Source organism: Medicago sativa, chromosome 7, assembly GCF_051527215.1.
Source record: "Medicago sativa cultivar Bolivia chromosome 7, Bolivia_mono, whole genome shotgun sequence".
Lineage (NCBI taxonomy): Eukaryota > Viridiplantae > Streptophyta > Magnoliopsida > Fabales > Fabaceae > Medicago > Medicago sativa.
In genome coordinates, this window is record NC_140755.1 from 83357782 (window position 1) to 83370190 (window position 12409).

The 12409-nt window shown below is 35.0% G+C and overlaps 1 protein-coding gene across 1 annotated transcript; it reads right to left on the minus strand.

Moving 5' to 3' along the window:
• Positions 1 to 357: 357 nt before the first annotated feature.
• On the minus strand, positions 358 to 10806 carry LOC146909357 (uncharacterized). The gene is made up of 21 exons (XM_085724145.1): positions 9967 to 10806; positions 8399 to 8957; positions 7952 to 8155; positions 7159 to 7263; positions 6659 to 6724; positions 6375 to 6539; positions 6144 to 6218; positions 5867 to 6018; positions 5345 to 5480; positions 5195 to 5264; positions 4972 to 5099; positions 4832 to 4888; positions 3842 to 4027; positions 3651 to 3743; positions 2956 to 3041; positions 2753 to 2819; positions 2582 to 2648; positions 2248 to 2384; positions 1293 to 1384; positions 1121 to 1187; positions 358 to 1014 (listed from the first exon to the last, which is right to left on the minus strand). The coding sequence occupies exons 1-21, from the start codon at positions 10644 to 10646 to the stop codon at positions 850 to 852; spliced, it is 3357 nt and encodes a 1118-aa protein (XP_085580271.1). The 5' UTR covers positions 10647 to 10806; the 3' UTR covers positions 358 to 849.
• Between the last annotated feature and the right edge of the window lie 1603 nt (positions 10807 to 12409).

Here is a 12409-nt window from a genome sequence, read left to right on the forward strand (position 1 = left end):
TGTAACACCCCCTCATGAAGTCTAAGCTAAATTTTCTCTTCTCATTAAAGGATTAGAGACTATACATTGTCAGTGTAAAGTTGTTTTATATTGACAACCAATATAAATTTGCCAACACTTTAAATAAAAGAAACTGAAAAATTAAAAATGTAGTTATGCAATTGTTCAATGTGATGGCAAGTTGTTATCGATTGTTACATTGACAGTGAATATCATTTAGTCTACTAGACAAAAAAAAAATTGTGTTTGCATGTGAAAATCCTCTTGTTTTTTCGTTTTGAAATATCCGCAAATGGCTTGGGTTTAGGAGTTGGTTTGACACCACTGCGCGAAAACCAGAAAAAGAGCACGGACATATACAAATAAATCAATGACATTGTTTCAGACATACAAGAAAAATGACTCATCAAAACTGTTACAACCCTCAAAAAAACAAAAGAATACTATGTGGTTTACTGTATCAAGCATGACTAAAGGTAACATGCCTCATCCACATACAGGATCGAGGCATGAAGCCCATTCCTTCGACACAAAAAATTCCTTTTAACTATAACACTTAAATATACATACACATTCGACACCAAAACCATTTCTCAATCTAACCAACCAACACCTCCCTGCAACAAATCCATGCCACACAAGTCAAGCAGTTGATACTTGGATTACCAAATATGGTTCAGCAATCAAGAAACACAAACCAGGTGCATCTGTTGGTCTGAAAAAAGCACTACAATGCTAAAGGAACAAAATTGACAAGACACAGCAGCTTCTTTACAAAGGGCAACTGTGACATCCCATGACAACAGACACGCGTCTTCTGAAGGAAATCGACGCAAGAATCCAAAACAATTAGGATGATAGGATGGACTGAAGTGCAAGTTGTTGTTGAGGGTGCAACGATGACCAGGTTGAAGCAAGGGTAGAAGGCGGCAAAGTTTGTTGAAGTTGTCTCAATAAATTAATCATCCGACTCACAGTTTGTTCAGTTGCCAAATCAGTCCCCGCACATAATATCTACATCATAATGGATTCCAAACAAAAGTAATTTTAGAGTGGAAATGGATATAGAATAAATAACTTACAGAAGTAACTAAAAACTGGCACTGGTCAAAGGTTGTACCTCGGCAAAAATTGCAACGATCTTGGAAAGATATTGATTGTTATGGCCTATAAGTTCTTTATCTGATCTGAAATTGAATGAATGTACATAATATGCTAAGGCAACAGGAAGTAGAGATAGCAAGTTAGGCATATAGCATTTAATCAAAACATGTTCTGGATCAGACTTCTACCTTTCAACCATTGAACAAAGAAGGTCATGCACAACCTTAGCCTCGATTAAATCACCTTTTATAGGCAAGCAACTTAGCCAGGCTGGAACAACCTGCAACCAAGAAATAATCAATGAAGTAACACATCAAAACACACACGCACAGGATTTTTGCTCTAAATTTCAATTCTACAAGGGTATATCACGAATGTGCAAGAAATTGGGACAATATCCGAAAACCAGTTTATGCAGTCAAGATATTTTAGAGAACCGACGTAATAAATTATGAATTAAAATTTTTCCCTTAACTGTGTCCACTTTTAACCTCTCTTTACTAAGCAGAAAAGAAAAAGTTTTTGGACTTGATCAAAGTAGTCTGTCATAAATGACTTGAGAAGTCATCTCAAAGCCTCGTAAATTTATAATCACAGTATAGCACCTAAATCCCTTAGTCTTAGGGATTAACTAAACCAAATACAGCAAGTATATAATCTATATTGCTTATTCTGTATAAGAAGGCACATTGAAGTTAGGGATTGCGTAAACTAAATACAAAATGCATATAATCTTTTCTCTATTCTATTTACAGAATGTATCAGCTTTTTACAAGGAAAACAACTTGCATGCAAAATAGTGCTAAAGTTGTGCCTTCAACTAGCATCACAAAAATATTAAGTTGTCTACGACATCATTAAGTTTGCATCTGGGTGGAAGTGGAACCGTGATTCATAAATATCATGCCGTAGTTTTCAGCTTCATGACTCAAGGAAACCATAGTGTAATATTGGCAAAAGCTGGAAGTGACAGCCCTCCATATTGCCAAGACTAGTTCGTAGCCATGATGATCAGAAAATCATTACAAGTTGTAGTTTTAGAACAGTAAACTCAAGAAGTATGTGTATGACTAGCAACCTGCACTTGTTCGAGTGATATGATCACATGCAAGACTAAGATTACAAAAAACATGTATGATGTACCTGTGCTGCATTTATGCTATCACGGTGGAACTGGCATATTTTTCCAAGAGCTGAAACAGCATTATCATATGCCATTACATTATCAGAATGCTGTGCATTGGGATGTGTTATCACAGCATTTAACCTTGAAAGTGCCTCTGTAGAAGAACAAAAAAAAAAAACTGATTATAACAATGGTATAAGAACACCATGGTTTCAGATAGAACATTATGGTGTAATTTGATCCATGTAGCCGACCCCACTTAGTGGGATAAGGCTTGGTTGTTGTTGTTGTATAACAATGGTGTAAGACACAGATAAAATGAGAAATAAGAAACTGGTATGAGTAACTGACCTCCAACAAGGGGTTTGAAAACAGATCCACCAAACTCGGCACAGACACCAACCCCATAAACAGCTGCCTGAGAAGATATTCAATTTTTGCTTTGAGAAAATTTGTGTACCTCATTAAATAACAAAATCATAAAAGCAACAGTAATATAAAGTATAAACCAAAGATGGGAACCTGTCGAACATCTGAACACTCATCATTGCAAGCTTCAAGCAAGAATGGAAGAAACGAACCATAATATCTGTAGCAACATAAAGAATTTAAAGTCCAGAACCATTCCAAAAAAAATTATTTTCTACATCAACTTATAGAAAACTCCCGAAGAATAAAAGAAAGACGGAAGAGCTTTTTTCTTGTGAGGGAAGGGAATTTCTTACTTATGAGCTGCTTCGCGGCAGTGCTCAGCAATGTCATCAAATATACAAATGGCAATTCTCCTTTCCTCTGAGGTTTTGTCTTTACCCTGATTATTAGTTGTGAACAAGGGAAACTTTTTATTCAGAACGGTATAGGACTTACGTCTTTAAATGAAGCTATAGGCATTGAGACAAACATAAAACACGTCATTCACAAATCATAAGAGGGGGCGGGGGGTGATAAACTACAAACCATAATATAAGAAAATTTCGCTTATATAAAAAAATATTCGAAGAAAATTTCCAGATTTCTTTACATTCTTTAAAAGATCAAATATAAAAACAAACAAAATATAATAAATAAACACCATGTAATCTCATCTAATAACATTTAAAGTGGGAATTAAAATAGGACTGCACAATATTTTTTTCTTTTCTGGCTAATCAAATTTCCTTTATTTCTCATTAAAAAACAATCTGGAACAAATAAGATAACTAATGCCTTTACAAGAAAGGACATGTTTGGCCGACAGAATCGTTTTTTCCTTTGAAGTAGATGTTTAAAGGAAAAAGATACGAGAAAGGGCAAAAGAAGAAAAGCTATGTGGTGGCAGAGGGAAAAAACAACATTTGATCAAATAATCCAAAAGGAATACGAAGATTCATTCCAGCAGCAAAAAGAAGACACAGCAAGACGGGAGTGAAAGGGAACTTACAAACATAGGTGTTAAGTATGACGAAAGCTCTTCAAAGAAAGGCAAAAAAGATGCCCTAAATGTTTTTGTCAAAGTCCCCAAGCAATCGCCAATCTAGCACACAAAAAGATTCGACATAAGAGCTAGGAAAGCATGAAATAAAGAATCCAGTTAATGAGAAGAGTTGGATGACAAGCATAAAATATTCATACTTGATCAAAAAGTTCTTCTTCTAACTCATTTTCTTCCTTGAGTAGTTCTCTTTCTTCAGCATCAAAGTCCTCTTCTTTGGCTCTCTCTGCTCTTTCATGCTTTCTGGATGAACTGGCAGTGATGACTTGTTTAATCTCATCCACAATGCTCCTTACTTGCTTTTCATCTAGATGTGGTCCTGATACCTGAGATAAATAACCACTAGCTAATTTTACTTTTGAACAACAGCTTATGGAGAATTGATGACATGAAAAATACATTAAACAAAACAACTAATACTGTAGCATAAAATGTAACAAATCTTATTGTGTGTGTGTAGAGAGAGTGATATATATGGCAGAATGGGATAGAAACTACATTTTTTCAAATGTCACCTTGATTGTTCTATAGCCTACACTCCAATTCTTTTTTTAATATTAGAAAAGTATTGGGCGGACAATTAGCATGCGATATGAATCACATGCTATCTACTCTACTACTTTCAGTCTACATCCTATATTCCTTGCACAGGCTACAAAATCTCTGATCTTATCCATTGTCATCTAGGTCATCCAAACTTAATAAATTATAGATGGTCCCAAGGCTTTGCTAGTTGCAGCATTTGGAGTGTGAATCATGTAAGCTCGGTAGACAAGTTCGAGCTACTTTTACAAGCACAACTCTTCATCAAGCAAATTTTCCTTTTGATCTTGTCCATTCAGATGCATGGGGTCCAAGTTGTGTCAACAAGGGAAAGTTATAAGGAGGTTTAAGGATATCCTCGTCCTATTGCAGAAACAGTTCCATAATTTTCATTTCAGGCTATATTACATATCTTACTGTAAATTATATCTCATATTACACAAAAATAGCCGCAACAAATCATTTGTCTATCAATTTCTCCATCACCCACAATTATTTGAAAAAAGGTAAAAAAGGATTGCATGTCATGGAATAGTAATTTACTTCAAATAGCACAAAATGCATCCTCATAAATGAATGTTACAAACCTGTATGCATTCATTCAGTGCGCCCAACATGCTTGCACAAATTTCTACCTCTGGCTCCTGGAAGACAGGTAAAATACATCAATACAAGCAACAAAACTAACAAATCAGAACCAAAAAATCAGAATAGGCAGCATTTTAACCTTGTGTAAAGCTTCCACCAAATTTGGAATTATATAATCAGACAATTGTTTTAGGTATGTTGCGTCACGGCCTTGTGACTGCCCCTTCTCTATAGCCGATTTTGCTGAAGACAACAGTTCTGGCATAGCTGTTAACAAAGCAGGTAGGTTGCATTAAAAATTCAGTAAGGATTACCAGAAATAGACAAAATAGAAGCAAGGTTCTGACGGATAAAGAATATACCTGAAGCTGCTGCCTTCCTAACTTCTTCATGGAAGTAAAATTTAAGGAGAGGAACCAATGTGGAAGCAACCTATATGATTCAAGCAAGTTAGCAAATTAATATTTTGGTCAGAGAAATGCCAATAAAATAAAATAGAAAACAATGCCAACCTGGTCAATCCAAGGAAAAAAGCCTTCCTTCAACTCATCAGCGTAGCAACATAACATGTTACATGCTGTAGCCTTCTCCTCCAAGACACTGGTCTTAATGCCTATTCTTTTATCCCCGAGAGTAATGGTTTCAATGCTACAACACGAACAGCCAGACCACAAGTAGTCAAAAAGCAAGTTAAATGACCATTAATATAATCAATATCTCTTTATTTTCAATCTTCAAAAAATTTAACTATTTTTTCTATGATTATTCCTTTTGGTAATACAATGAAGTATTGATTAAAAATGATATCTATCACCATACAATTATAAATTAATGAAAGAAACAAAATGCAGCTCACATTTTCTCAAATGGCAAAAAGTAATGTTTAAATAAAGACAGATGTAGAAACTCATACAAAAGAAAGGAATTCATATTGAGGTGAAATAAAGAATAAAATGGATCCAGAAACACATCACATGATAACATGGATATCAATCTTGTGGCCCAAAATACAGTAACTGGGACTAAAAGGACACCTGTCATCATCTTCATCAAATTCAGCGTCAGAATCTGCTGATGTAATTGACACGTCAGGCTTAAGTTGTGCAGACTGGAGCAAGGGAGGCATGACAAAACCCATGTATGGGAGGAAGTCCTGCCCGAGGCACTTGCAAAGCCTAGCCCACGCCTGATAACATAAAAGCTAAATGAAAATCTGAGGTATAAATGTATTTAAATTATAATGATAAAAAAAAAAAAATATAGACTCCAAAGTTGATACCAACAAACGGAAAGGAAAAAAAAGGACCATACTTGTAACATGTAACTCGCGGTTGGATCATCAGAATCCAGTTGAGATTGTTGCAGTGACATCAAGACATCCATAACCTAGTAAAAGAAGAACGAAAATCATACATTAGTGCACAAAAAGTGAACAATCAGATTGCATGAAATAACATTTAAAAACTTTATTTCCGTCAGAAACATGATTATCTAAATAAAAAAGAAACAAAAAATAACATGCTAAAATAAATTAAAAATCACCTGTTTGGCATCGTCCCTGAACTTCTCTTTTCCAACAGCCATACCTACCAAACTAATACACTCCATTGCTTTGGCACGAAGCATACGATTAGATTTATCATTTGCATTCAACAAAATTGCTTTTAGGTATGGAATCACAGCATCATAATACTTCTGAAATTTCTCCTGTTAACCATGAAAGTTTTTAATTTGTTAAATATAAGACTTAAATATTTTCAATAAAAAAAGTATTAGACTTAAAAAAAAGTGTGATTACTATAAAGAAAAATGATTGTATAAAGCACCTGTGAAGAATCAGCGACTGATGCTAAAGCTGTCAAAGCACCCTCTTGAACCATCTGCTTTCCACTCTATAATTCATGCATGAAAAGAATTGAAAATCAAATAATTTTAAATTTATCATATCCCAAATCTATGAAAACTTAAAGCAGAATAACATCTTTTATTAATTATAAAGCATTTTGCAACAATTGATGAAACAATGTGACATTAACCACAACAATACTCATACGATCATGAAAGAAAAAATTTAACAAATTAGAAACCTAAAGCTTCAGCTAACCAAAATTCAAAGATGAGTAAAAAATAGATAGAGTAAATGCAGATCCCCCAGTAAATGGAGACCAAAACAATAAACAAAAGAGAATCACGAAGTTCCATTTCCTTAAAACGAAATCGAGATGGATTATCAAGGAAAATGATATATGATCCTCAGTCACCAAAAAGATATTATTAAAATATTCTCAGACATTTTTGCCAATAAATATCAATGGCAAACAAATACCTGAAGGAGTACAAGAAGTTTGCTCACAATCCCATCCAAATAAGGTACTAAAATATCTGGGGTGCAATTCTCAGTGAAATTTAGCACTGCAGAAGCAGCATGAGCCTGCAATATAAAAGTAATAAATAAATGATGAACTAATGACTTTATGGAGTCAAATGAGATATCAAAGACCGGGAACTCAAGATTCATATTTATGCATAAGTAGTGGCACTAAATTACAGACACAGTAAGTAATTATAAAGAGATAAGCTTGGGTCATAAGAACTCTAATACTTTAAAGAAATTAATCATATAAGCTTTTTAGATTGATGAAAAAATATTATAAAGAAATCCAGACTACTAAAAATGCATAATCCAAAAAGTTAGCCCAGCCAATTTAATACTCTCGAGTCAAAATGTTTGGCAAGTGTGAGAAAAAACTTTGCACAAAGATTATAGAGAACTCACGCCAGATACAACTTTATAAAAAATATGTAAACAAACTCTATAACCTATACAATCCATGGGGTAACACATGATAAATGCATGTGATTACTTTGATCAAACACAAGTGGAATCAACCAATGCATAGAAACAAAATTGTCTCTTTCCAATAGAATACAACATATAATCAAGGGACAAATGGAAGAACAATAATGAAATCCAATTTTACCAAGTCCATCTTAAACTAACATTAATGAGAACATGGAGTGGTTGATAAAAATAAATTTACTTAAAGAACAAAAGAGGTGCCCGAGTGACTTGAATCAATAAAGTTTACAATGTACTTGGTCTAGATAAAAGTGCAAACCTGTACTCGAGGATTTTGAAAATCATCCATGGCTCCAGCTAATGCCGGAAGCACTAAGTGGTGATATTTATCCTGCAAGTCTGGCCCCAAATCTGTGGACAATTGCCCAATTGCATTTATAGCCGCCCACCGCACCCGAGGGTTTGGATCAGGAAATGAATTCAAAACCATTGATAATACATGCTCCAAATTCTTTGTCATCACCTGCATCATCAAAGATTATGGTTTAAGACACAAACACATGCATAAGTTATTTTTCCACCTAACTAACCCCAAATAGTCACCCGTATTGCAGACTAAAGAGAGGTTGAAATTTGAAAAATTATTGAGAAAAAACATGTAGATTTTTACAAAACAACAACGTAATAGTAGTTAATACAATAAATTAAAAAGAAAAAAAGATCACTTATGAAAGAAGAACACTGGCCAGTACAAGTAAAAGAATACCTTTGAACAACCCTCTGCAATTTGTGCAAGTGCAACGAGTGCAGCATGGTGTTTTTGCCATTCAGGGGCAGCCAAATAAGTTGGCAGCAATTCAGACGCAACTGGCACTATCGTGTTCCCGCCCAAAGCAATTGAAAGTCTATCTAAACATTCCTGACCAAATCCGTAGTTACTAGTCTCACCAGCATCATCATCCTCGCTCACCGCAGCATGCCAAGCAGGATCATCCTCAATATCCAACAACAAATTCATTAGCACACCAAACAACTTCTTTACAAACTGCGGTAACTTCCTCATCATCCCAGGAGCACGCTCTCTCGCCTCGGCAAGTGTAACAACAAACTCAATAGCCAAATGGCGAGTCCCTTCTTCTAATGACTCAGCCTCGGCAATCTGCAGCATGGCACCAACAATGTCAACAATTTGCCTCCGCAGGAAACGTGGCTCAGTCCCAGCAAGCTCAATGAGAAGTTCAAGTGCCTCCTGTGCAGTTGCCTCTTGACCAGAATTCAATGCCTCAGTCAATGTCTGCATCATGAGGGGCAGCAAATCCTGAAACCTAATATTACAAATGCAAACTTAGTCAAAAAATAAATCTATTTAGTTAGGTCAATCACAAAAATAGTTCCAGTCCAAAAATTGAACCAAACAACTAAAACTTGAAATAATCATTCCCCTCTCCTCCCTTCCCATCCATTACCCTCTAACTAAACACATACTCTAAGAGGGGTTGCTCCTGCATCTGTTTAAAGACAGTTCAACAAATACTAAACAACAATAATCAATAACTTTCTAATTAGTTAAAACAACAAGTGCATCTGAACCCTACAAACTGAGGGTCAATTTGGATAAACAACTTATTTACAACTTATAGCACAAACACTTATCATGATAAATGCTTAAGGATAATCTTACGTAAGCTATTTATATAACAAAAGATAAAATGAAGTTAAATTGCTTTTCTATATGCTATATAAGTTGTTTTTATAAACTAATATTAGAAAACTTATGAAAATAAGCTGCAAAAAAGCTTTTGAAAATTGTTTACATAAATTCTCCCAAACAGTTTCACAAAACCTAGGTCATAAAGCTCACATAAGGGCTCGTTTGGATTGGCATATTTTTGAGCTTATAAAAACTAGATTATGCAAATATATAGGCTTTTATAATAATTCATAATGAAAATTGTATCTTCATAAACTGTTTTTTCATAAACTACCTTGGTAAGCTTAGGAATAATACATAAAAGCTTATTTATTTGCGTAAGCTCAAAAAAAAAGGCAATCAAAATTGACTCTAAGTCAATCCAGACAGGCCCTGAGTTCAATTCAACAAACTTAAGCTTAAAATTAATCAAAATTGAACCATAACTCCTTAGGCAAGCTTATGAATGATACAAAAAAGCTTATTTATTTGCATAAGCTCGAAAATAAGACAATCAAAATTGACCCTGAGTCAATCCAAACAGGCACTAAGTTCAATTCAACAAACTTAAGATAAAATTAATCAAAATTAATTAAGCTTAAAATTAATAAAAATTGAACCATAATTTTCACTGCTGGTTATACCTGTCACGGTCGGATGAATTGGAGAGACACTGAACGAAATTGATACTTGCAGCAAGGGCGGCAATACGAACATCCGAAGAGGAAGTAGCAGCACTAAGACAACGAAGAAAAACAGAATGAAGAGTAGACAATTGAGGAAGTAGGGTTTCACCAATATAATGCGCCAATTGCGCGAACACAAGCAACGCAATCTCCTGAAGCCTAGCATCATTGGAAGTAACCCATTGAAAAAGAAGCGGAAGCAAGTCAGGCCAAGAAGCGAGGTCATCAGAGAGAAGAGCAGAAGCGAGTTCCGAAACGGTGTCGCATAGCTTCTTAACGATGGATTTGATTGGTTCTTGATGGAGAGATGAGAGAAGGAGAGAACGGAGGGTGGATTGAGTTGAAGGGGAGAGGTGTGGATAGATGAAAGAGTCGTCGTGGTGGCGCGTGAGATGACGACGGAGGAGGATGGTAGACATGGTGCGTGTTTCGGGGTTAGGGGAAGTGTGGAGGAGGTGAGAGAGTTTGAGGATTAAGGAATCGGGATAGGTTTGTTTGCAGAGATTGAAGAGATTTTCGGCTTGGGAACGTTGGTCGTTGATGGTGGACATGAGGTTTGTGATTAGGGATTCGAAGTGGGTTGAATCCGGTCCTAGAATTAGAGCCATTTGTGCCTGGTTTTGATCGTTCAACGCCATCGTTGTGAATTGAATTGAATTGAATTGAATTGAGAGAGAGTGTTTTTGATGGATAGGGCAGAGAGAGAGAGAGAGAGAGAGAGGAAAGGGAGGGAAGAAAGAAGTGTTCTCTCTCTGCTGCTCGAAAATAAGGGTTTTGCTTTTGCTTTTGGTTTTGAATGGCGGGGTGATGCGCCTCCCTAAACTTTCTTATCCTATTCACTTTCCGCCTCTTTCATTACTAGAAGGATACAGTTAAATTGAGTAAATAGTCGTTTTTGTCCCTCACTCACTCCATGTTAACCGGTACTTCTGGGGCATTAGTTAAGCAGCAAAATATGAAAAGAAAAAACAAAGTTAACATTAAAATAACATTTTTTCAAGTTTCAAAAAGTAAAATACACAATTTTCGAGAAAACATTTCCTTTTATAATTTCTTAATCAGTGCCCCGGTGACACCGGTTAACATTTTCTTAAAGATATATGATCAAGATTAAATACAAAGTAATCTTTGGATATGTACTTCCGTGTTATCAGTTTACTCTATAGTATTAAAAAGGCTAAAGTGCAACTTTGGCCCCTTATCTTTCAAAAAGTTGCGATTTTGGCCCCCTAACTTTGAAAACTACAATTTTGGCCCCCTAACTTTGAAAACTGCTGAGAAGGCGACACGTGTCCAAAAAAAGGGGCAATTTTGAAAAGATAAGGGGTCATAATCGCAACATTTTGAAAAGATAAGGGGTCAATAGACATATTTCCCTTAAGTTAGGGGGTTAAAAGAGCATATTTCCCTAAACATGGGGGACCAAAATTGTAGTTTTCATACTTAGGGGGCCAAAATCGCAACTTTTTGAAAGATAGGGGACCAAAATTGCACTTTAGCCTATTAAAAACTTATGTTAAGTGTTGAGATATCAAATGGTTTATGCTAACAAGGTATATGATATGTCACGTAGAAGAAAACCGAAAAACAAATCTCTAACTTGATGCCAAATTGTGGAAATCCAGACTCGATCTCTATTGGTTAATTTTGTTCTTCTTTATTTCATCAAATAATTAATTTTTATATATAAATAATTACATTAGCTCTTATAACTTGAATTATTCTTCATGAAAAGAGGGAAGATGCAAGCTCATTATTATTGCGCTAATGCTCATAGATTATCAACAATATTTTATAAAAATTATGTGTGTAAATTATAGACGATATTTTATATAAATTTTTTGGTTTTGGTAAAAATTATAAGTATGAATATTGTAACTTTGAAATGTAACAAATAATATTTATATTTTTCAAAGACAACAATAATATAACAAATTTTTTAATTTTTTTTAATAACATTAATAATATAATATTATTATATAAAAATTTGTTTAAGGGTGTAATTGGAATAACAAAAAAAAGACCAGCCCAAAATCTCCCCGAAATTCCCTATTTTCTTTATATATAATATGGATATAATTATGCCCTTATTTAATTGATTTTTTTTTTGTAATTGGAATTCTTTAAACTTATATTAAAATAATAAATTAATTAATGTGTACATGTTCTGGACCGGCCAAAGAGATTCTTGGCCCATTTACTTAGGCCCAATATCATTCAAAGCCCAAACTCCACGTTTGGCATTATTGCTCACAACGTACCCCCTTGCCTGAAGGGGGGTGCACGAAGCAAAGAGACCGATTCAAACGAACCCCAACGTCTCTCTTGCACGTTGTGCACGTTCCCGCAATAAAATCTATGGTTGTTACACTTCCCACGATTTTGTAACCGCCAGAGCCAG

Coding starts and splice junctions, on each gene's coding strand:
- LOC146909357 (XM_085724145.1), bottom strand. CDS start 10,646: ATGGCGTTGAACGATCAAAACCAGGCACAAATGGCTCTAATTCTAGGA. Junction 8,958..9,966: donor AATTCATCCGACCGTGACAG/GTATAACCAGCA, acceptor TTGTAATATTAG/GTTTCAGGATTTGCTGCCCC. Junction 1,385..2,247: donor ATAGCATAAATGCAGCACAG/GTACATCATACA, acceptor TCTTGGTTGCAG/GTTGTTCCAGCCTGGCTAAG.